The 25653-nt window shown below is 43.1% G+C and overlaps 1 protein-coding gene across 1 annotated transcript in view; it reads left to right on the plus strand.

Moving 5' to 3' along the window:
* Positions 1-295: 295 nt before the first annotated feature.
* The window catches only part of MTHFD1 (methylenetetrahydrofolate dehydrogenase, cyclohydrolase and formyltetrahydrofolate synthetase 1), a 42013-nt gene continuing 16655 nt past the window's right edge, over positions 296-25653 (plus strand). The window contains exons 1-17 of the mRNA XM_061997818.1: positions 296-441; positions 7943-8027; positions 9312-9371; positions 10069-10122; positions 10484-10620; positions 11086-11186; positions 11502-11638; positions 12992-13103; positions 16929-17056; positions 17811-17908; positions 18599-18772; positions 19301-19437; positions 19729-19775; positions 21843-21950; positions 22052-22126; positions 23871-23973; positions 25125-25201. Of these exons, the coding sequence (XP_061853802.1) occupies positions 401-441; positions 7943-8027; positions 9312-9371; positions 10069-10122; positions 10484-10620; positions 11086-11186; positions 11502-11638; positions 12992-13103; positions 16929-17056; positions 17811-17908; positions 18599-18772; positions 19301-19437; positions 19729-19775; positions 21843-21950; positions 22052-22126; positions 23871-23973; positions 25125-25201 (1674 nt within the window). The 5' untranslated portion in view covers positions 296-400. The remainder of the gene's footprint in view (positions 442-7942; positions 8028-9311; positions 9372-10068; positions 10123-10483; positions 10621-11085; positions 11187-11501; positions 11639-12991; positions 13104-16928; positions 17057-17810; positions 17909-18598; positions 18773-19300; positions 19438-19728; positions 19776-21842; positions 21951-22051; positions 22127-23870; positions 23974-25124; positions 25202-25653) is intronic.

Consider the following 25653-nt stretch of genomic DNA (forward strand, 5'->3'; position numbering starts at 1 on the left):
AGTTATGATGCTCTTTTGCACTCTTGACAACTCCTATGGGCCTTGGGCAGCAGCGCCGCGCACCCGGAGAGGCCGGGCCTGGCAGCTCCGCCCCGGAGGCGTTTTAGCGGCCATTTCGCCGCGCTGCTCAGCCCCGCTCCCCTCAGCGCCGGGCGGGCTCAGGGCGGCGGGAGGGGCAGGGGAGGAGACACGCCCCCAGGGCACGGGGCAGCGACAGCCGCTCCTCCATGCCCCTCTCCTCCCTCCTCCGGGGCGGGGGCAGCGCTTGCGCGGTGGCGCTGGCGGCGGCCGAAAGTTTGAGGCCACGTGGGGAGCAGAGTAGGGCAGTGGTGGAGGTAACTCACCGCGCAGACGACCCGGGAGTCCCGCCGCGCTCCGCAGCTGCCTTTCTGCCCTCGCCATGGCCCCCGCCGAGGTCCTCAGCGGCAAATTAGTCTCCGCGTACGTACCTGGGGTCTGTCCGCTCGCCCTTCCCGCCATGCGCCCGGCGCCGCGCGGGGCAAAGGTTTCCTCGGGCGGGCAGAGCCTGTGCGGAGCGGCGGGTTTGTTACCCTTCGGGATATCCGCGATTCAGAAGGAAACTGGGGCGGCTGTTGAGCTGGGGGTTGCCCCTGGGGACCAACCCTTCTGGTTGAGGTGACGGGGGCTGTAGTGGGCTTTGCTCTGGCTCTGCCGGGACGAAGGAGGTTTGAAGACACCCTAAAGCATTTCCACTGCGTTGCCTTCGAAGGTTTTCTTCCTGGCTGGAAACTGTGGGAGTTACTAAATGATGGTGGTATTAAAGATCTTCAGAGGAACCGAAAGTACTGTTGCATCAGCATTGCCCCCCAGAAACCCAGCCAGTGTGTGTGCTTGGTGGCCACATCTGTGCAGAGTGGCTTGTGCCCATATAGGTGTTAGGTGCCTGGCTTCCATATCTTTCATATTTATGTGTTGGTCTTGGGATGCTTTGCAAGCATGAGTTTGGAACCTGTGCTTTAGGTATGGTGTCTTTGTTGATACTTGTATAAGTATTGATCACTCCTTTTTAAAGAAAAATGAATCCATGCATGGGATAATGTTAAGGTGAACATCCACAAGCATCCAGCTGTTCAAAAGACTTCTCAGTCCTTAAAGGAAAAAGCTGCCTTCAGTTTTTCAGCTTGTACTCAGCTGGCAAGCCCTGGGTATAGGTGAACCTACATTGTGTCTTTTAGTTTGTTTATTTTTCCTACTGCTACTATACATACACATCTGGTAAGAAAGCTAAACAAATCTCACTAACCTTACAGAGAGTTTAGCAAAGGATAACACTTTGTCATGACACACTGTGCAAATGTGGTTTGCCTTAGCTAAGTTCATTCAGTGTCTCCCTATAACAAGGGAATCTGGACAGAAAGTGTAAATTTTAAAAGGTCTAATCTCTGAGAAGTTGTTAGAGCTGACATTAGGTGTTGCTGTGTACGATACATCTTCAATAGTGCATTTCTGAAAAGTAGGCCTAATGTGTCTTGAATATCAATATCCATGATGAAAAGCTAGTTGTATTTTTTTTTTTACAGGGTAATTTTTGGGCCAGTACCACTCTAGAACTTCAGGCTCTCATTCTTCTGTACTTCCTTAGACCTTATGTTTTCAGTAGCCTTGAAGTCAGCACACTCTGCATGTCATATATGTGGTGCTAGTGGTAATCATCTCCCTACTGCAGGGGTTCCTTTTTCTGGCGTAGAAAGTGCCCTAATGTGTTGTACATGCTTTCTAGCTAAATGTTTATTGCCATTTTAGAGAGACTAGAAATCTAGAGAGATGCTAGCTTGACCACCATGAATGTGTTCTAGAGGAATTATGAGCATTCACCTTAAAACCTGTAGCTTCCTTTGCAATACATATTGTGTTCTCTTATTTTCATGTATAGGTAACAGATGTATAGATAACACTGGAGGTATTTTTAATTTGTTTGTTTTCTGTGTTACTTCAGCAGCTGTTTACAGAGATGAAGACCCATGTATTGTTGTGCAAATACCTGGGAAGAGGCATAAGCTTTTAATAGACACATACCAGAAAAAAGGATTTCTTGGTTTCCAGCACGTCTATAAGGTGTTTGGCTGGAGCCTGTCTTCCAAAGACAACACAAAATGGAAAAGCTGTATAGCTTTCCTCCTTCCATTAACTTTTTTTCTGCTGTATTGATGTCCGGAACAGCACAGCCATCATGTGCTCCACAGCAATGAGTCTTACGTCTGCTTTTTCCTAGTGGAGTACTTGGAGGAAGTATGAGGAAGTAGGTAGTCCACCCTGCAGATACCTGTCCCTTTCTTCAGACCCTCTAGAGTACTGCTTCTCCAGAGGATCCTCCCTGTTGAGAGTCCACACTCAGGCCAAGAGTCTGGCAGCAGAAGCAGCAATAGGCATGTGGTATTTCTAGGAAATTTTCAACTGAATTGCATCTTGTAGAAAGGGAGTGTTTCTGACTTGACTCAACTGCAAAAGTCTTTTAAGTTACTGTCTTTTAGGGGGCGTTTTTTGTTTCTTTATCCTTTAGTGGAGAAAAGTGTTTGTCAGTGAGATATTAACAGATGAGGCAAATCAGTCAAGTAGTGTTACAGTTACACAATTCTGAGCTTCTGGATGTGTTTTAAATCAAAATTCCTGAGTATTATTATCTATCTTCTCCCACCACAAAATACCCCTTCCCCAAATGGAGGTGAAAAGAATACCTGTATCACAGTCATTTAAGTCAGTTACTTAAATAAAAATCAGGTAGATCGTGGCAGTATTTTTTTTGTGAAACACGTAAAGAGAATAAATGAGAGAGAACGCTTCTTTGTTTTTATAAATATGGAAAATGTGATGTGCAGTTAAAGCTAGTTCACACCTAGAAAATAAACTCACTGAGCAGCTGCAAATATGAGCAGGACCACTTTGTGTTAGGTGCTGTACAGACACAGAACTTAAAAAGGGACCCAACTCTAAAGAGGCCTATAAGGTAGGAGAAAACATTGTCTAGTGGACAGCAGGGCCACAGTGCTGTCACATCAGCACCAGGTTTACATGGAAAGGGGGAGTGGAAAAGAATGTGTAGGGGACTGCTATGTCCTCTTCGTGGGAGGCAGAAAATCTTAATAGCATTCTTTGTAAAGAGAGACTATTGTAGATACAGCCTGTCTGAAGTGCTTGCAGACCCACAGATGTGGTTTAGATCCTTACCTGTTTCTGTTCATCATAGAACAGTAGAGTTGGAAGGGACCTCCAGAGATCATCTAGTCCATCCCCCCCTGCAGAACCAGGTTCACCTAGATCAGTTTTGTCCTGCCATTAAATCACCTTGTGCTTGGGTGTTGTATGTGGTACCTGTTTTGGGATGCAGAGCTGATCAGTGTGATTGACATAGCAGCATGGGAAGCTGGTCGTGCCAGTTCATGTGTCTGTGGTAGACTGTTCTGTGTAAGTTTTAAAGACTCAGCTTTATGTGAAACTTAAATTCTGTTGTTCTGTTGACAGGTGGCCATGTTTGAGAAGTTTTCTGGTGGGGGGTTGGAGTAGATGGTCTTTTAAGGTCCCCTCCAGCCCTTGAGATTCTGTGATTCAGGTAGACTTTCCCAAGGCAGCTCCCACTCCACTGCCACTTCATTGGGACAGCCAATTGTGACTACACCCAGGAGAGACTCCTTTCTGTCTTAGCTTTGGAGTGCCAGTAGGGTGTTCTGTGGTATTCTTCCTTGCAGCCTTTTCGCAGTACCTGAAGATAAAGCAGTTTTCCTGCTAGGTCAGACATGGTGCCGTGGAGGTTTGCAGTATGGAGATACAAAACTAGAGAACAGGAAGATTGTGTCTTGGTAGGTTGAGAGAGGTTCTCCTCTCCCTCTACTCTGCCCTTGTGAGACTGTATCTGGAATATTGTGTCCAATTCTGGGCCTCTCAGTTCAAGAAGGACAGGGAGCTGCTGGAGAGAGTTCAGCACAGGGCCACAAAGATGATGGAGTGGAGCATCTCCCTTATGATGAAAGGCTGAAGGAGCTGGGGCTCTTCAGCTTGGAGAAGAGGAGACTGAGGAGTGACCTCATTAATGTTTACAAATATGTAAAGGGCAGGTGTCAGGAGGATGGAGCCAGGCTGTGCTCAGTGATGTTCAATGATAGGACAGGGTGTAAGATGGAATATAAGAGGTTCCAAAGAAACACAAGGAAAAATTTCTTCAGTGTTCAGGTGAGGGAGCACTGGAAGGGGCTGCTCAGATGGGTTGTTGAGTCTCCTTCCCTGGAGACGTTCAAAACCCACCTGGATGAGTTCCTGTGTGACCTGCTATAGGTGGTCCTGCTCTGGCAGGGGGATTGTACTGGATGATCTTTGAGATCCCTTCCAGCCCTTGAGATTTTGTCATTCTATGATTTTCTTGTCATGTGGGCAACAGAGAATAAGCACTGGCAGTGCTTCCAGGCTCTGTGGAGCAATGGTCACAAGGACACCAGCCCTGATCAAGATTGTGCAGGACCTGGGGAGAACCATGAGTCTTATACAGCCATTTCCAGAGGGCTGCAGCAAGAGCATTTCTGGTGCACATTTCTAGAGCTTTCTGTGAAATCTGTGGCCCAGGCAGTGCAGTCAAACCCTACTCTTTAAAGGCAGGCCTCTTCAAAAGCATCATTGCTGTGAAGGAAGTGTCTGCCAGGTCACATGTTTGGAAGTATTCACCTAGAATATGGGTGGGCTGTATTACCCAGAGAAGTGATAGAAACACAATCTGGGGTCCTCTTCAGTATGGTGATGTGTGCTCATGCCACAGCCATTGCATGTACACAATCCCATAGTGAGGAGGCACTAGCATGGGAACTGTGTGTCTCTCTGCAGCAGAGCTGGAGAAGTGTGGTTTGTCCTTTGCTTAATAAGTTTAAATTTGTCTCACTCTTGCAGTCTAGAGACAAAAAGGTTAGCAGTATTTTTAATCTTCAGAACTGGATTTTGCTTTGTGTGCTTAGAGCCCTGTGGCTGTCCTTAACCTGTGTGGACCTTGGACCCTGTTTGCAGTTTATGTTTATGGAAGAGCAGGGTCTTAGGTCAGAGGGAAGGCTTTTGGAGAAGCAGCTGTATGCACTTGCAAATGTATGTTTGAAGATTTACAAGTGTGTTTCCATACAGCTAACAAAAATGTTTTTGAAGACCTGAAATCAACCATAAAATGTTGCAAACAGTTTCACTAAATAGCTACTGGCTTCAAAGACTGGTGCAGATTTCTAAATCTGCAGAGGTAAAACAAGGAGTTGTTTGGGAGGTTTTTTTCCTTAATTTTCTCTCAAACTTTTGCACCTCTGGCTTTTGTGGTGACTTGAGAGCAGTGTTGCTTAACACTAGGTGGCTGTCTAACAAATGATTTGTTGATTCAAAGCTCCTATACCCTTCTGTGTTTGAAGGAGAAGTGAGCTAGTGCCTAATTATGGAAAATGGAAGCAATATCATACATGAGCAGTTGTGGCTGCTGGGGGTGAAAGCCTGCCACAGTCCTGCCTGACAGGGGGAAACTAGACTCTTGAGTAAAGTCCACACTGGAGAGTTTCCAGTTGACTGTCCCTTATGAGGACTTTACTGCATCATAAGTTCTGATATGTTTATCTGCTTTTTTTGTTTGTTTGCAGGCCACAAACCAGTGCTGTGCTTTCTTTCCTTACTGGAGCACTGGAGGCTCGTCTCAGAAATAGCTCTCTTAGAGAGCTGACCCACTCACAGGCCATGCACAATCGCTTTCTGATGCTCCTTGAGATCATTGCATCGTTGTTACAGGCAGCTCATGAGCTCAGGCCCTGATAAGTCTGCAGCTGTAGATTTGATGCTTTCTCCAGGGGTTTACAACTGGAATGTGAGGAAAGGCAGTTGGTGATATTGCCACCCAGCAGATGAACTTTTGTCACTTGAGCATGAAGACTTGCTGGGACAAGACTGAGTTCAGAAAACAAGTATCATAGCAAGCCAGTCTTTGTGTCAAGTCTTACAGAGGTGATAGCTAAAGGAAGCTAAGGAACTATTATTTAAGTAAAATTGAGAACAACCTCTTTTACTGAAGCTTAAGATGCTTTCAACAGCTTGGTCAGACATAAACATCTCTAAATACTCTGACCCCACTCCTCAGGTGCAGCAGAGCTCTGACTGTGTGATTTGGGATGCAACAGGAGAGGTGCATATTTTGGGATGGAGCAGGAAACTGTGTGGTTCCCCCAGGATGGTACTTCAGACAGCCTCAGGGCTCCTTCTTGCTGGGCTAGGTGCAACTGTAATCTGGGATTGGTGCTACTGTGCTGCAGCAGAACCATGCACTGCACCCATTTCTCTTTCTTATTTGGAGATCATAGTTGCAGGGTACACTGGCTCTCTGTCATCCTGGAATGTCCCTGTATGGCAGGAATTGCAGACTCCCAGCTGGCATCAGCTTATTACTCTGTTCCCTCACCCTTGCTGTTAACATTTTTGATGAACTGTCACCAACAGCCTCTCCTTCAGTCTGGGATGTCTGGTCCCACTTGGGAAGTGGCAGACCTTTTGATACTAATTTGAGAGTAGATGAGCACAAGGAGACCATCTGTGTTTTAAACAATAGGTTGTTTAGAGCAGGGCAGATTTGCCAAGCATGATGGTAGCACCTTCTCTTCTCTCTGAGAATAGTGAGTAGGACACAAGCTGGAGACTATGTGGAGGTGGACAGAGCTGTCAAGCCTCTAGTGCTCCATGAGCTTTGCTCACCTAACATTGGCCTCTGAGCATCTCCTGTATCTGTAATGAAGTGCTACAGCCTCCTTCCAGTGCTGTGAGCCCACTAGATGACTGGTCGGTCCCCTCTGAATCCTGACTGCCTGTTGTGAGGAGGCAGAGCAGCAGGGCTGAGGCTGCACCTGGGCTTTTGGCAGAATATCAATTTTGAATGAGCATGTTGGGCCTGCCACCAGGACCTCTTCACCACCTTCCCAAGTGAAGGATCATACACATGAGGCCAGACAGTGACTGAGAAATTAGAGAGAAATGCAAGACTAGTGACAGTGTTTTTTGAGCTGAGTGAGGCTGATTTATTGGTGATGGCTACTCATTACCTCTAAAAACATTGCACAGTAAACTGGGTATGAGTTGACGTCTGAGCTAGACTAACTCATCAGTGAATCCTCCCATGCTTCCATTTCCAAGTTTTGGTTTAATAATTGTATCCTTAAACTTGTCTTCACCAAGAGCTGACCTGACCTGAGGGCTTAGCTAACTTTCCTCACTGCTTCACCTCTGGCTACCTCCCATTCTCCTTCTTGCTGCCATGGAAAAACCTTTGCCTTGTTTGGAAGCTCTTGGATTGAGGGCATTTTCTTACATGTGGGTTGGCAATCACAGGAGCAGACTGGAGGCAGGAGGGTGAGGGTAAGCCTGCAGCCTACCCAGCCTGGGTTAGGCTAAGCAGGCAGAAAGTAGAAAGGAAGTACCAGAGGTATAACTCCTGTTTCTTTAGCTAGTTTCCAGAGTTGCAGCTTCATCATCCTTTATCAGCACAGTACATGTGACAGTGTTAACTGGTGCCTGTGGAAGACAGGTAGATTTGGTATGGCATATGTAGAAAGAGGATTTATTTTTTGATAGAGAGCTTGAAATCCCAAGAGCTTCCATGCCGAATTTTGTACTCTCTTTTTTTGCTTTTGTTTATCCTGTGAGACTCTGAAGAGGATGGTAAAGAAGCACAATCTGGACTGCAAGAAAAAAACCTAGAAAACCCCACAAATGTTTTTCAAGAAGTTTGAATGAAACTTCCAAAGTATCTGTGTGTTTTATGGACATTAATCTTCTTTGGAGATTGCTAGGACTTAATATACTCAAGATATAAGTACTTGTTTACCAGTCTGCTTAGTTGTGATCTTTTCAACCCCCGACTTATCGTATGAGAATTCAGTCCCTTGATTAACTTCTACCTTGGTTTGTTTTGTTGGTTTTTTTCGCTTTCCAGACAAGTAAGAGAGAGACTGAAAAAGCAAGTTATTGAGATGAAAGAGAAGTTTCCAGGCTTCAGACCAGGACTCGCAATTTTGCAGGTATTGTTTTCTTTAATGACATCTACAGAAAAGCTGTGTTGCTTTGCAGTGCTGATGAGTTTCATCCAAGCTGCCTTGCAAATGGTAACATTTCATAAGGAACAGAACAACAGTTTCCTGTGGGATGGTAACACAGTTCTGTGGTGTCCCTAAGTACTGGGTCCCAGAAACATGTTGGGGTTTTTGGGTTGGTTCCTTGGGGTTTTTTTGTTTCATGAAGCCCTTACAGCTCTCTATTTGAGCATTATGTTTGTGAAGTGATGAAGGCAGGTTTCTTGCCTATTAAGAGAAAGCGGTGCTTATAGACTGTATTCCAGTTGTCTGCATTTGTGTGAACCCAAAAGCCTGTGAGCTTTGAGAGGTGTGCTTGTACAAAAAATCTTTGGAATGGGGTGTTTATTAAGGGATTTTGTTTGCTGTTATATCAGAACATGGAGAGACAAGGAGAGTGGTTGGGGGTAACCAACAAAAACCACATTTAGCCAAGAAGACGTCAAGTGCAGGATATGGAACAAAATCTCCTTGCTGGATATGATGTCTTGTCAGAAGTGGGAGTGCTAGAGTCCACACAGAAATGCTTGTGGAGGAAAAAAAGCAGGAGTTTGCTTATCAGCTTTTCCTTATTTGTCTGTCATATTTCTTATTATTACAAGTACTCCCTTTAACAAAACATACTGGCTGTTGCAAGCATTCTGCTGAAGTAGAGTTGTGCTGTAATCACCCAATACTGCCAAAAGCTACAGGCATTTGTTCCATGTGCTGCTTTCTCTTTGTGCATCACTTTGTTCTTGTTCTGCTCGCTTTTCTTTAGCAGGAAAGTTCTCCAGCCACAAAGCAGCAGTAGAGGAAATCTCTACATCAAGGCACATGTATGTGCATAAAATTAAGATTCCTGGGTATCAGAGGCCCAACTTTTCTGAAAGCCTTAATCAGATAATTGGATGTTATCAGCACCTGCTGATCATGTTAATTAGCTAGAGATTTAACTTTCTCTGAGACAGCAGGTGGTATTTTCTGCTTTGCAGAGCACTGCGTTTCCAAGGTTTTTTTATCTACAGGTGTAAATAGTGCTTGTCCTGGAGATCAGATGATTTGTCTTTAGCTGCCTCTTACTTGAAAGAACGCTTTCCTATTAGGTCTGGCTACTTCTAGCCTCTATCAATGTGTTTTATTCAGGAATACCCTCTGCTTCCTTAGTGTAACTCAAAGGAAGCTAAAGGTTAAGCCCATCTCAACCTGTGACTGGGTCTCTACAGTGTGACTCAACTGTCTTTTCAACCTTAGGTTGGAAATCGAGATGATTCGAACCTCTACATTAATATGAAGCTGAAGGCTGCTGCTGAGGTAATGCCCAAACTCTTAAGTTTTTCTTTTTACCCATCAGGTCAAATCTGTATATGTAAAAACCAGGTGCAAATCAAAATAATTTTGTCTAAGCTTTGCCAATACTGGGGAAACCAATATTGTCCTGAATTCTTTGTTGTAAGGGAACAATTTAGGTGTGTAACCTGAGAGCCTAAGAGGGTGCAACAGCATGGGCTGGCGCCATGTATTGTGTGGTCATCTCCTAGATTACATGTGTCTAAAGTGCTAGTGCTCTCATCTTTCCTGACCTGTGGCTGTGGACTTTCCTTGCCTGAATGTCTTCTACCTGTAGTTACCTTGCATTTCTCACCAAGAGGTACATTACATGCTACAGCAAGGCTGACAATATAGGATGAGTCCCTGTTTCCACAGGTGATACCTGGCATCTTCTCTGCTGGCACGTCAAGCGGACAAGCTGTTATGTCAAGATGATGTTGTTCACATCAAAAGGTGATTAGGATAGCTGAAGTGTGGACCAATCTAAGTAGGCAAAGCACTAATATTTCTTCTTCTTTCATTGATGCTATTTCCACATCGTAGGAGTGCAGCCACGAGAACAGGAGATAGACCTGGGAGATATGACAGAATGTAGCTGTGGCTGGGCTGAGAGAATAACCAGATCAATCTCTGATGTCAGTTCAGAAATCAAATGGTTTGTTGGTATTCTCATTTGCAGATTGGGATCAGTGCCAATCACATAAAACTGCCAAACATAGCAACAGAATCTGAGGTAAGTAATATAGCCAAGACATCATTTTGGTTTTGAGGTCAACTTATATTTGCCCTGTCCTTTTATTAAAAAAAAAAAAAAAAGAAAAAGGACTGATATTACCTCATGAAAAAAGAATTGGAACCTGCTGAGGTGGGGTTTTTAAATGATTTTTAAAGGAAAACTAAACCACCACAATGTAAAATTTAAAGATGTTAACAGGTCCGTTTTTCTAGAATGAGTCACTTATACTCTTGCGTGGAAGAACTAAATATATTGTGTGTGTCTGTTTCATCTAGATAGGACTGTGCTATTTTTTTCTTTGCATCAGTCATCTTTCAACTTATCAGCCATTGGGTTTTTGGTCTTTTTCTTGTTGTAGGTCCTCAAGTGCATTGCCTCTTTGAATAAAGACCCTGCTGTTCATGGCTTTATAGTGCAGCTGCCACTGGACTCTGATAAGCCCATCAATACAGAAAAAATAACCAATGCTGTTGCACCTGAGAAGGATGTAGATGGGTAAACTACAGAGATCTTATGAACATTTATAAATATCTAAAGGGTGGGTGTCAGGAGGTTGGAACATCCCTTTTTTCTATAGTAGCCAGCAACAGGACAAGGGGTGATGGGACAAAGCTGGAACACAAAAAATTCCACTTAAATATAAGAAAAAACTATTTTACTGTGAGGTGAGGGACCCCTGGCACAGGCTGCCCAGAGGGCTTGTGGAGTCTCCTTCCTTGGAGGTCTTCAAGACCTGCCTGGACATGTTGCTATGTGACCTGATCTAGGTGATCCTGCTTCTGCAGGAGGGTTGGACTAGATGATCTCTAAAGGTTCCTTCCAACCCCTACCATTCTATGATTCTATGAACTAATCTCCCCCATGGGTAGCATGACAGCTGCTGCAGAAAGAAACTTTTCTTTTGAATAGTGAATGTGAAGGGTGAAGTCTTATTTGGCCTTTTATTCTTTCAAAATACAGCTTAAGTAGCATCAACGCTGGGAAACTCTCTAGAGGGGACCTTGCAGACTGCTTTATTCCCTGTACACCAAAAGGATGCATGGAACTGATCAGGCAGACAGGTAAGGTGGTTCCATCCATTGTTCATGAGTGCAGATTTCTCCTTCAACAAGAGGAGAAATTGCACACCTTGCAAGACTTTTGTTGAGATGCCACATCTCATCTCTGCTTTTTCAGATGGGAAAAGAACTAGTTATAGTGTTCCTTCCTCCTTCCCGACTCCAGTTCCCTGTCACACACAACCCAGGATAAAAATAGCTTCCTAGAGTACCAGAGCCAACTTAAACCAACCAAAAGACTCCAGAGGTGGTGGAGTTAGTTTGTACTGGAATGCACAGTGACCTATTCTCACTTTCTCCCAACGTTGTGTGCTGCAGGTGTCCAGGTTGCAGGGAAAAGAGCTGTAGTGATTGGTCGCAGCAAGATCGTCGGTGCTCCCATGCATGACCTGCTGCTCTGGAACCATGCTACAGTAACCACTTGCCATTCAAAGACTACCACACTGGCTGAGGAGGTAAGGAACAGGATAGATGCATGAGGATGGATGTATCTGCTGCCAGCCAGTGTTGCCTGCTGTATGATGCTACTCGGTGTATTGCTACTCTTAAGTTGTCCTTCTGGGTTGTCCTTCATCTGAAACAGTTTTCAAGTCCTGTTCATTGGATGATTGTATAAATAGTTCTGCTGGAAGGATCCTGATAATTTTTGGCTGTTAATTAGAGGATTTTAATTACAACAATGAAGTTACTAGTTTTGTTTTCTTTGGGCAGATACTGAGAATTTAATAATCTCTTCCTAATCTCCAAGTAGCGGCCTGCAAGACAGCATATATTCATATTTTTTTTCCCAAAAGGCCGACTGATCTTTGGCTTGAATGTCTGGGAAATGCTAGACTAAATCTTTTTTCCAGTTTGGATTTTTTTCCCAATCTATTTTCTGTGACTGGAAGTTGGTACCACTTTCCTCTTTAGCAATTAGAGTGACAGAAATAGTGTGTTGCTGTGCTGCCACCTACTTGGATTTTGTAGAGCAACCGTCACTGCCAGGCTCTGTAGGCAAGTATTAAAGCTGAAAAGAGGGTAGGTGTGTTTGAATATATCTCACAAAGAAGATCAAAAACACTGCAGTGCTTCATGATGTTAAGTTGCTGTTCAATAAGACTGTCGTTAGATTGATTAACAAATGAAGTGTTAATTCTTAATGAAGTCTTAGAAATAGTTTGTCTCTCTTGAAGATTAAAAGACAACAATCCGTGGGATAGCAGCTTCTTAAGCAAGTATGAATGAAGCAGTGCAAGAACTGATAATGAGCTCTAGTCAGAATGTCTAGGACCACCTTTGTGGCCAGATCTGTGAAATTTTACAAGTATTAGTGCTGAATTACAGTCAACTTTCACTGGAGTTGCATGTTGTACAGTCCTGGACTTAAAAACCACATGGCAGTGCTGCCACAAGAGAGTTCTGTGCAAAGGTTGTTCTTGGCTGCTATCTGATGAGTGCTGGCTATATTTCCAGCATGGAAAAGAGCAGCTGAATTTGAAGGGAGGAAGATAAGAATATACAGAAGGCTTTAATTTTTATCCAAAAGTAATCTCTGTGATCCACTTGGGAATCATGGAGGAGTTCAAAGGAGGTTGTGAAGTGTTGACTAGCAACAGTTCAGGGGTAGGAGTGTGAAAATCATTTCTGGCTGCAGGAATTTGTGCTTGCCAAGGAGCTGTAAGCTACCTTTAACTGCTGATGGTGCCCTTCCATCCCTCCAATGGCAATGAGTGAGCACACAGTTTCCCTGCAGTTGAAGCTTATCTAAATTGCATTTTTTCCACTACCAGTGTGATACTGAGATGTTCGTTTGGCTTGTTTTGTAGGTTGGCAAAGCTGATATCCTGGTGGTTGCAGCAGGCAAAGCTGAAGTGGTGAAAGGTGAATGGATCAAACCTGGTGCAATCGTAATAGACTGTGGAATTAACCATGTGCCAGGTGCGTGGGTAAAGTATAAAGAGTAGGGAGGTGTTTATTTGTATGTAAATGGCAGTTGCTAAGTAAGAACTGGATACTGTTTCCTCGGTGTTTCTAGTCAATTAGGACTTCTTTCTCTTATAAGTCTGCCTTAGATAATGATGGCAACCTCTGAAGATGCCAGGATGAAAGAAAAATTGACCTGAATTATTGTCCTAAAGCAGATCAGTGGCAGTTTTATTTCTGCCTTCAGCAGGGCTGATGATGACTAGAGGAAAGAGGAGGCTTAAGAGATATTACAACAGGACATCCATGTAGTTTGCCACAGCTACATAGTGAAGTCTTGCCGTTGTTGTCACTTTTGAGCATGCACTTTGCTGTCATTACATTGCAGTCTGATCTAATTAAGCTGTTCTGTTTGCAATACAGAAATGGCAAGCAGGCTCTTAAAGTAGCTGTGAATTTGTTGGGTGACATTATTAACCTCTCAGTCTTGAGTGGCTGTTTTCTTGAAACAAAGCAGCTTTTGGAAGAGTATTGGTGACAGTGACTCTGGCATGGAATAAAGTACTTGAACAGAATGCATTTTAGGGTAGGGTTTCACTTAACTATTCATTCCCTATAAAGGAGGAACAGACAGTCTGGCAACTTCTGTTTTCATCTCATTTTAAATCCAAATTGCAGATATTGAATGATACAGAAAATTAGTCACCATCCAACTATCTCTTTGCTACACCCACAAGGCTTTTAAAAGATAGTTTTCATAATTAATCAGTCATTTTGTTGCCATTATTTAGTGGAATGTAAAGAAATTTATGTTCAGCAGTCTTGTTCCTCAAAGATGACACTGAGTTGCATTTAAAAACATGAGTCCCCTGCCTAATTAAAATTGAAAAGTCATCTGCTGTTGCTGTTTGTTGCTTGATGTATTTGTGCCAAGCTACTCAAAGTTGGGCCATTTGCCAAAACCCACAGGGTCACTGCTGATTTGCATGAAACAGAATGACTTGGAGTCTCTCCTACTTAACACACTGCAAATAAAACTACCATTGTGTTTCTGACATAGGATGGTAAGAGCTTTTTTCACACTTGATGTGAACTGCTTGTCTGAGGACACATCCCTGTTTCATTGCAATTAAGTCTGTCTCAGGCAGTACACAGAGATCTGAGCTTCTTGTACAGCCAACCTAGTTGGTGTTACAGGGCAGTAATGCTTCCTGGCATTATGAGACTGGGGTAATCAGGGTTGGATAGAGTACTATGGAAATGGGCAGATTTCAAAAGGTTAAGTGCCACAGAATTTTAGGGTTTTCTGTGTTTTTTTTCTGGAGATGCTGACTTTTCCTGCCTCTTTCTTCCCTTCTGATAGCTTGTGGAAAAGTTTTCACATTAATCTTTTGGGAAATGAGTGCCAGAATAGTGGGAAATGCAATGTTACAGAAAGAATGGCAGCTAGTTTGCCTGCCTCTCCAGCTACATCACTACACAGATAGAATATTGCTGGTAGCTGGGATAGTGCTTTGAAGGTGACAGGGGAAGAAACCACACAGTTGCCATACATCTTAATATAGCTTGTAAATGCACCCAGCTAGATGTTTCCTAAGTGTAGATGAGAGTTGCAGTGGGAGGACCATAGAAAACATAGGCACTGGGAATGGTGGTAGTATCACTGATACTCTCTGTAATGAATTTGAGTTTGTTAAGAGTGGGGTGATGAAGGTGAAATTATGGGGAGAGGTGGAAAGTGTTGTGTGTGAGCTTCCCTTCAAAAAACTGGTTTAAAGGTAATTGAGTAGCTCTTAGGTTGTGCTCTGCAGTGCTCAGCCTGAGGTGCAGATGCAGGCACTGGAGATTGGTTTTGGCTTCTGCTTATCCCTGTGTTGGTGTAACAGATTAGGCTGTTTGTGTTTGCAGTGCCTAATTCCTAACTTGTTTTCTTCATTCTTGGACCTGGAGTCTTCCTGGCCACGGTGGCTGGTAAGCCTGTTTGGCATCCCTGAAGAAGATGTGATTATCTTATTTGCCTTTTGCAACCCTAATTAAACTGTCTCTAAGCTGGAAGGCCAGACTGGTTTGCAGTTCAGGCAGCAAAGCTAACAGTGGCTGTAGAAACATTGTTTAACAGCTGTGACGTTTTTCAAGCTTTGAACTTTAGGGAGAAGAAATGTTGCTTAAAACACAAACAGAACAAAACATCCAAGCTTCTAATTGCCAGCAACAATGCAGCTAAAAATTAGCGTTGGCAGGAGCAGCTTTTGTTCCTTCTTTGGTTTGAACATAATCAGCTGTTTAGGAGTTTGGTTTCTCTTCCATTCCTCCCCCTCACCAAATGTATGTTAAAGCTATTGATTTTGCTCTGTTCAAACATACAGTTATTGTGTGCAATGTAATATTTCAATGTAACAATGTTAAAAATCTTTATCTACAAGTTTTTTAAACTGTTTAAAGGATCTCAGAAGTCCTCATATCTGAAATGAGGATCTGCCACTCAGGAGAAACTTAATTTTTCTGGTTTTTTATATTCTGTATCTATAGTTCCTGAGTTCCTTAGGTGACTGTGCCGATTTTCCTAATGCATTTTGTCTCTTTCTCTCTTTATGGGGGAGCATGAAGGTCACCACTGGAAAAGAAGTGATGTATCTGCTTCTAAATTGTCAGGTCATATAGTGCAGCAGAATACAGCAAGGTTGTGGGTTTGCTTTTTTTTTTTTGCCAGAGAGAAAGGAGATTATTCTTACTCTCTTAAGTCACTGATGAGGTTTGTTTTGACCAGACTCTGATCTCTCTGAACTGTGTTATTTGCCAGTCCATCATTAGAGAAGCAATGAGTAACTGAAAAGCTCAGCGCTTTCCACCTTCAGTTTCTGTAACTGGAGGTGATTATATTCAATAGTAAGGCTTAGATGTCCTCCAAAATGCAGCAAAACAAATGTAAACCTGGGCTTTTGGAACAAGTCAGCCATTCTTCTCACTTCTAGACCATTGGTTTATATCTCCTTCAGATTGGAAGCTGTACTAATCCTTCAGAGCACTACAGCAGGAGCTGTGGGAGCATGGTTCAGATAATGTCTCCATTATATGTCCCATTTGTATTTTATTATTGCACAGATGTAAGATTTGGTCTGTGCTTTGGTTAACCTGTGTGTTTTGGAGTCATCTTCAGACTGCCCTGAGGGCCATATGCCCCTGGGTAAATACACACATCCTGCAGGAAAGGGAGATCTAGCTGACTGAGGATAAATGAAGTTTAATGGGCTAGTGTGTCCAGTTCTGGGCTCTCCAGCTCAAAGAGGGACAGAGAACTTCATGAGCACTTATCAATACCTAAAGGGCAGATGTTGAGGGAATGGGACCAGTCTTCGTTCTGTAGTGTCCAGTGACAGGACAAGGGGTAATGGGCACAAGCTGGAACACAGGAGATTCCACTGGAACATGAGGAAAAACTTCGTTTGCTGTTGAGGTGAGGGAGCCCTGGCCCAGGCTGCCCAGGGAGGGTGTGGAGGCTTCTTCTCTGAAGGTTTCCAAACCCACGTGATCATGTTCCTGTGCCGCTTGATCAAGGTGAACCTGCTTTAGCAGGGGGATTGGACAGGATGATCTCTAAAGGTCCCTTCCAACCCCTCTCATTCTGCGATATACTGAATGAGCTACACTCTGAGTGAAGTATGGTAGCAGCCTCATGATGTGACATTGTTTTACCTTTTTATCTTTCTTTACAGCTTCCTGAGTACTCCTTTTTTGTACTCTACTCCAGCAGAGGAGAACACCTCTAGCTTCAGTCAGTGCTGCCTCTTGTGTCATTTTGGTGAAACATGATGTACAACTTAATTTTCCTTAAATCCTCAGACAGCACAAAGGCCAGTGGCAAAAGAGTTGTGGGAGATGTGGTATACAGTACAGCGAGGGAAAAAGCTTCCTACATCACCCCAGTTCCTGGTGGCGTTGGGCCTATGACTGTGGCCATGTTAATGCAGGTATGTGGGTAAACTGTGAGACTGATGGTCATCTGCTATACGTTGCCTTTTGGGATCTGTTGCTGTTGACCATTCAGCCCATTACCAAAGCAACTGCTACTTCCTTCTTGCTCTTACAGAGATCCAGTTAGGATTTCCAGCTTTGTGTTCAGTTAACTGAAGATGATGATGAACCCCAAGGAAATGTTAGGAGAGAGGTTTTTTGGGTTGAGTTTGTTTTTTTGGTTTCGTTTTAGTGTTTTTTGAGTGTGATCTCTTTTTAAGCAGTGATAAACAAGCTTGTCATAAAATGCTTTGGCTGTAATTCCAAAACTGTCTGTAAGACAACTGAATGAAAGAGAGAACAGTAACTGTATAAGCCACATTCCTATGCAACCTGGTCTAGGTAGACCTGCTTCTGTAGGGGGGTTTGGACCAGATGATCTCTAAAGGTCCCTTCCAACCCCTACCATTCTATGGTTAGCTAGCTCCTTTTATTTCCTACTTTGCTTAAAAATCTCTACTGGCACAGAACACCCCCCCAAAAAAACCAGCACACTGGAAGATACATAAGTAGATGGATGTGGTGGGGTTTTTTCTTCTTAAGAAAACTAGGAGCAGAATCTCATTTTGGATTGCTAGAAAATTCCCTAAAGCACTTTGTGATAATCCCAAACTGAGACATGGGAGGGCAAACCTTTCTTATTCTCTTTGTTAACCAGCATGGTTCATACAGTCCTGGTTGCTATAATGCATTCTCACACTCATTTTATAGAGCACAGTGGAAAGTGCACAGCGTTTTCTGGAGAAATTCCAGCCTGGAAAATGGAACATCCAATACAACCAGCTTACCCTCAAGGTGCCTGTTCCAAGGTAATGCTTTCAAATGAAGCAGTATTCATGCAGTATGGTATTCACTTCTGTTCCCAAGAATTGCATAATACAGGGAATACACGTATGTAGACTTTAGTTGGCATTGAAGTTCAGAGAGTTAGAGAGAAAGGACTCTGAGGCCTTCCTATGGGAGCAGAACTAACCTTGCTGTGACATATGTTGAGGTGTACACTTGTATCATCCTGATAATAGATGTAAACATGGACTTCCACAGACTCTTTAGGCCAGCTAGATAGCTTCTGATATGGCAAATAGTGAGACACTTGTGTATTGGAAAGTTTTCAGTCTCATATGGCAAAAACTTAGCATCTTGAAGTAGGAGTTGTTGGTGTCAAGTCCCCGAGGAACAGGTGGAAATGTACAAAATGCCATAAGGAAGCATAACTCATTGCCTACAAAATGGCATTCTCAGAGTAGGAGGGGTGGGGGAGAGTTGGTGTGTTTTGTTGTTGGGTTTCTTTATTGGTGGTGTTTTGTTTTTTTTAAATAAAAGTAACTCTGAGAATGTGTCTATTCTAATGTAGCAAATATTGGTGAGATTAATTTAACTAGAAGGGGTTAAAGTTTACTCTTTGAAATACAGATTAGCTGTTTGTAGTTTATACTGTCCAGAAGCAGGGAACTTGTGAGAAGTCTTTGACTCACAAATTGACCTTGCTCTCTTTTAAGTGACATTGAAATATCACAGTCTTGCACACCCAAGCCCATTGATCAAGTTGCAGAGGAAGTTGGCCTGCTGCCTGATGAGGTGGAGCTCTATGGCCAAACTAAAGCCAAGGTCCATCTTTCAGCTCTGAAACGACTGAAGAACCAGCCAGATGGCAAATACGTTGTTGTTACTGGGTAGGTATTTCCTTAACTGAGGCATCACTTAATGTGATGGCAAGGTGAAAAAAACATAAAGTTGACTAGCATGACTTCTCATTGTCTTGTGTTTTGGTATGGTGGCTGTATAGGGTGCACTGGGGACTACTAAATCACACTGGGAAAACATAGTGGTTTAGGAAATAGATTCATCTCTTGTGGCAAAGAGTGGGAATAGAGTTTAATGTTTCTCTTCTGGAGATGAATTGGTCTGGCCTGCAGGTCAGAGTTATAAAGGGCAGACTATATCATAGCCAAAGTTCTCCTAATGTAGTAGACTGCCTTCAGCAGTAACTAGCAAGTTGTTTCAGAGGGAGGTCTTTGGCAGGTATGTGATAATTTGCCAGTCTCATTCCAGTTTTGAACTGATGGGGATTAGCTGAAGTCTGAGAATCCGGAACTTGATTTGGCTTAAACTGCAATCACCTCGTGACTGTTAAAGCCTTGTGTTTTCAGTGTCACCCACTGCAAGGGTTTAGTTGTGTCTGTTCTGCTTTTTCACCACAGGATAACTCCTACTCCCCTGGGAGAGGGGAAGAGCACCACCACTGTCGGTCTTGCTCAAGCCTTAGGAGCACACCTTCACCAGAATGTCTTTGCCTGTGTTCGGCAGCCTTCCCAGGGGCCAACCTTTGGTATAAAAGGTGTGAGCTGTTCTGTTGCTTGCAATTGGACTAAATGGGGAAAGATGGCCTTCAGAGATTATTTTTTTCCTGCTGCATTGTAACTTTACATAATTCCCACTTACCCAAGGTTTTTCTCTCTTAAAAGAAATGGAATTTTAAGTTCTTCAGTGTTGTCAAGTACTGTGCTGGGATTTAAATTAAGCTGCTCGATAGAAGCCGCCTTCTTAAAGCCCTGAAGCAAATACATGTAATACTACTCTGGGCTAGGGAGACCTTTATGTGCATGATTTGACTATTGTCTCTCTGTAGGTGGAGCTGCAGGTGGTGGCTATTGTCAAGTTATCCCCATGGACGAGGTAATTCTTTATACAATGCCTCATTGCACATGTAGCCTGCAGACCTTGAAGAGATACTGCAGTCAGATAACTTAGAATATTTTTGTTCCTGAGAAGTGGGTGATTGATTTCAATAAAGTTTGTTGGAGTTTTTTAGGGAAAAAAACCAACACATCATCTTTGCTTGTTCCAGAGAGGTGTCTGCATGATCAGGGAACTTCATAGAACTGGGAATTTCCAGTTCCTCTCTTCCCTCCCCTACTCTGCTTTGAGTTGCTGTGTACCCTTGAGCAAAGTACGTCCTGTGCCTCTTTTTCCCAGGACTGAAATGAAGATAATAATGACTTAATACGTTTTGGAAGCATATTAAGTAGTTCTGTGAGCAGTGGTTGTCACCAACTCTTTCTGTGAGCTACTTTTGTTGTACTTGGGTTTTAGGTTACTAACATAAAGTGGGAAAAGGGAAGTTGGAAATCAGTAATGCCTGTGGGAGACTGGCACTGCAGCATGATTCTAATGTGACTTGGCAACTAGTGAAATCCTGGGTCTGGGGGCAGGGAATTGAAAGGCACGTGTAGCACCTGCTCTCACGCTTCTTTCAACTCTCAAAGTAATTGTCAGTACAATTCTCCCTTTGTCTCGTGCTCTGTAGATTGACACAGGGCAATTTTGGGAAGAAAAGTAGAAAGGATCAAAAGGGCCGTTTGTTCCAATTGATGCAGCAAACCCATAAAAGATAAAAAAATGTTAATGAGGCAGAATATTGATTGAGTCAGATGCCAAGAACACGTGTGAATGAGAGATGTGACAGGAAAAATAATGTTCTTCTCTTTGGAAGTTTTAATCAGAGAAGCCAAAACTCTTGACAGTGTGTAGCAGTGGGAAACAGCCCCATTCTTGGAACCAACCTGGCTGAAGGGACTTGGTTTAAGTAAGACTCATGTGGTATAAACACACCTAATTTTCCAGGGATGTCTTATTCGATGCATGTCGTGTAAAACTGAAGTATCTGGGCTCACTAGTTTCAGTAATGACCTTGGTACGTCGTTTAATATTTCTGCATGCAGCTTTCATCCTAGGAAAAGATAAGCAAGTGAAAAACTTTGAGTTCATACTGCAGAACCAAGGTAGTAATGGTTGCTTCTTGTTTCATGTGTGTAGAATGAGACAACAACTAGCATTTACTAATTAGGATTTGTGATCAGCATGTGACTAGCTGAATTCTGCTCTTAACTATCTGGTTTTTGAGACCACGAGTAACAAGGCTTTGATAAAATGGTATTGTGAGGTCTTCTGTCATATCACCCTTTTTAGTGCCCCCTTTTCATCTTCCTCCTTCGCTGCTCTGCAACAGAGGAAAAAGATCGTTCTAACCACACTTCTTACTCCCCTGCTGTTGTGCAGGTGTCACCTAAGCTATTCACCCCAAGCCATTTGTGAGTATAGCTACAGTGCAGCCACATAACTCACGCAGACAAACCCACTCCAACTCTTTTAATGAGACAGAACCCAGAGAGCTACTAGCAGTGTCACTGTGTAGTACACGGCCTACAAGTCCTGCCTACGATACCGTGTGCGTGAGTGGTTAGGTTATGCAGAGCTCTCTGCAACCACAGCTCTACTGCTAGCACTACACGAGGTTGGTAGTTTCACTTTAGCTCAGGCATCTTTGTGGGAGCAGCAGCAGCTGCAGCTAATGTGCATGTGAAACCTGTTGTGCAGATGAGAGTGGGTCAGAAGGAAGGTGAAGGAGGAGCGATGCAGATGTGCCATACAGTGATCTTCTGAGGTGTCAAGAAGCCTGTGATAACTGTTCTCATTAAAAAAAAAAAAAGAAAAACCCAAACTTTTTATTTGGAAGCTTCGTTCTGGAAGTTTGTAAAATGACATAAATGTGGGGGAGGCATTTTTCTGTTTGAGAGAAATTCTTTCCTCTCTTCCCTGTACTGCGCTGAGCAATCTCTCCCCCTCCACCCTCACCCACTTTAACATGGCTATTAATACTTCTCTTTCCATCTGTCTACGATGAATTGAAATAAATGAAAATTGCAGCAAGATGAGGTAACTGATATGTTTTCTCTCCTCTAGTTTAACCTTCACCTCACGGGTGACATCCATGCTATCACTGCAGCCAACAACCTGGTGGCTGCTGCTATTGACGCACGTATGTTCCATGAGCTAACACAGACTGACCAGGTACAGTCCTTTCTTACAATGTGTTTGAGCCCAGCTCACTTTGCCAAAGACTTTTTGGGTGTGCCAGCAGTGCTAATTAACTACCTGTTTCATTCTGCAAGGCTCTCTACAATCGTTTGGTGCCTTCTATCAGTGGTGTTAGGAAGTTCTCAGACATTCAGATCCGAAGGTTACAGGTAGGTTTGCTGGTTTCGTGTTGGTTTCTCATCCTGTTCCATTTACTCATCCTTTACGTAGGCAGAGCTATGTTACTGAAGCACTTGTGTTGTCATCTGGGTCATTCTGATGGTATTTGTTTTTTTACATAAAATGTGAAACCTTCTATGCTTCTTGCAGCACAGAAAACAGTGAAATGCAACCCTAAGGGGAAGAATCATAAATGTAACCCTCTTTATAGTATATGCTATGAGTAACACCGTTGGAAGAGATAAAGGGATTAGTGCTCTTTACTGGTAGTGTCAATTCAGTGTCCTTGATGGAGTTTAAGAAAGGACCAGAACCAGTCTCTCTACTTTACATCCAGTTACAGCTAGAGATGAAGAGTTCCCATGTGACAGCTAGATCAATAATCCAACACAAAGAAAGGGAATGTATAAAATTGAGCAGAAGGAGAACACAGAGAATTTTTTGTCTTATCCAGATTGAGAAAACAGGACAATAGAAAAAAATACCTGTCTCCTACATTACCCACTCCTCCTCTCCCCTGTGAAGATTTCCCAGTTAGACAAGTAGCCCTGTTACTGAGCAGCAACCCCTGAGCCGCCCACAGATCCTCTGATCCTCCAACTCACATGTCTGATTCCTGCAAAAATGAGGATAAACAGAGGAATCATTTGCTCAGCACTGGGTTTAGACCTTCTGGCTAGGAAAACAGCCTGGGACTTGATAAATTCATTCAAAGTAGAAAGCTGTACAGTATTCAGGGTGGCTCAGTTGCCTGTTGGGAAGTCAGGAGTAATAGTCAGACTACGTAGGAAGCTAAAACTCTTGATTTATTAATTGGCTATAATGTCTCAACCATTAGAGAACATGTGATTTGCTTCCACTGCTGAGCAAAGAACCTCTCTGTGTCATATTGCTTAGTGTTCCTGACAGACTGCTGAGGGAACCCTACCCTAACCACTCTCTGGTTATTAAATGTTGAGATGTGGACGGGATGCTAATGCTCCAAAGAAGATTCTGTCTTCTTTGTTGTTTTTGTTGTTTAGTTTTCTAAATAATGTGCTTGAGGAGGAAGAGAACAGACTTTCTTCTTATTGCTGTTCTTCAGGAGAAAAATACAACTTAACTGTGTAGTTAATTACACAAATCTTGCTGGTTCATAAATCAACGGAACTGTTCTCCTCGTTGCAAAGCTCACGCTTGTGTCAGGCTTCTTGAGATAATTCTTCTCTCAATTAAGCAACTTGGCAAACTGCCCATCCTCTCAGTATGTTCAAGATCAGCTTTCTGGGATGCCAGCCTTGAGTTGTTTAATTCTTCCTTTGTGCTGCTTAACCAGCATGCAGGAGGCAGTGTGTTTAAATACATGTGGCTGTGTGCAGTGACCCCAGGCAAAGGAGTGAGAAATGGCTGGAAGCACATGAGGTTGATGATTAGAACAGGGCAGGGGAGGAACTGTGAAGCTCACTCTCTTACTCTTTCTGTAGATGCCTTGCACAAAGCTTGGTGAAAGCCTACCCTCAGAAGCTCTATCTACCTTGCCCTTAACTAGCTGTCCATCAGCAAGCTCAGCTTCCAGATGCTGATACAGATCATCTTGTGGAGTTCAGGGGAAGAGGCACTAAAAAGGCAGCTCCTCCTTATTGCTCAATATGCAGATGGTGCTGCTGAAGGCTCATTGCTCTACTGAAAGGTTGAGGGGTTTGTTTTCTGTGAATCCTTTCATTACACCTTTTTTCTTGTCCTTTCCTCCCATAGAAATTGGGCATTAACAAAACTGATCCTACGGCTTTGACAAAGGAAGAAGTGAACTTATTTGTGAGACTGGACATTGACCCAGGGACCATAACATGGCAAAGAGGTACAAGAGCCATTAAACCAAATAATTATTAATAAAACATATGTCAAAAGAGAGGTTTTCAAATGCAGCAGGAACTGTGTTTCCTGGGAAAAAGGGCAGAGCTGGCTGTTTGGTAGGATAGGTGCCTGCAGCTGGGATCCTGTTTGTAAAAGGTCGATTGTAGGGGCTCGGATCTGCTCTGAATTCACAGAGATTAAGACTTCATTGATTGGTGCCAGTTTGTATTTCTGGATTTGTCAGTCACCCAGAGAGTTGAGTTTGGCAGCTGTAGCCAACAGCCTTTTTACCTGACTGAGAAAGCCCTCTGAGCAAGGAGAGAGTTCTGTGGTGGGATTAAACTCTCTTTTAATCTTACCACTTGCTCGGTTGGGGACTGACAGTAAATAAAGGCCAGATTTTCACTAGGTTTTTAAAGATACCTGAAAGTAACATCAATCTCTATTCTGGCAGATTTAATATTTCACTAGCAAAAGAATTTTGAAATATGGACTTCTTTTTTGTTTCTTCTGCTTTAGACCTCAAGAGCATTGCTTTTTTTTTTTCCTTAAAATACAATGTGAAATGTATTCTCCAAAACTTGCTTCATAACCTGTAATGAGGCTGAAGTAGTCCTGCCTCATGGGAAATGTTTGGTAGAATACTTAGAATGTTTCAAGCAGATAATAAGAAACAATAAATTTAAGCCAGTATTTGATAGTCTGTATTGCCAAGGTGATTTGAGTTAATGGGGCTGTGTGCAACTATTCTCACCAAGTGGTAGAATCTGACTATTTTATCACTTATGAAATGATAATTTGATTTCTTTTTGTAATAATTTCCTGATTTCACAGTGACTAATGATGGTTAAAAAAGCAATTGGTATAATATTAGCAGCTGTGCTTTTTCAGAAAGGCTTTGCACTTGTGGTTAATACACTCAGAGGGAGGTAAAGTCTGGACACAGTGCAAGGTCTGCGTGTGACTGAGCATCTTTACATTCAGTGTGATTCTTCCCCAAAATTGAGTAGCACCTGCCATCCTTTAGGAGAGGATGGTGTCTCAGACTGCCATCCTCTCTCGGTAGGTGATCTAGCTGAGTGTTTGTAATAGAGCATAGACGTGACTTAGGACTTGCAACCTGACTTCTCATCTTTCTCTGTGCATTCCTTGCAGTGCTGGATACCAATGACAGGTTCCTTAGGAAAATCACCATTGGCCAGTCTCCAACAGAAAAAGGCTTCACACGAACGGTAATTGTTCTCTTTTCTTCCATGGTTTAAGGAGCACTTTGAAAAACAGAATCCTAATACTTCCATCTATTACCAGTACGTTGCTCAAGAGAAGCAGAAAGCTCCTTCGACCAAGCAGTTAAATTTGCTACCAGTGCAGTGTTTAGTTTCCTTGTCTGTTCCCTCCTTCCCTGTTGTCTCTTGAATGTTGACTACTCAAACTGAGATGACTGTGGCATAATAAGAGTATGAGGCATGGCAATGGCTGATCTTCACCACTGCAAATGATTTGGGTGGGATGTATCTGGCCAAAACTAGATGTGGTGTCTGAGCCTGTTGTCTAGTTTCATGATATAATCAATAAAGTAAAACAGGCAATCTGAGCTGTGCCTCCTCTCATCCCTTAAGCAACTGTCAACTTAATAGTTCAAAAGAGTTGTGCTCAGAAAAGCCTCTTGCTATTGACTTGAAAT

This window comes from Colius striatus, chromosome 6 (assembly GCF_028858725.1).
Source record: "Colius striatus isolate bColStr4 chromosome 6, bColStr4.1.hap1, whole genome shotgun sequence".
Lineage (NCBI taxonomy): Eukaryota > Metazoa > Chordata > Aves > Coliiformes > Coliidae > Colius > Colius striatus.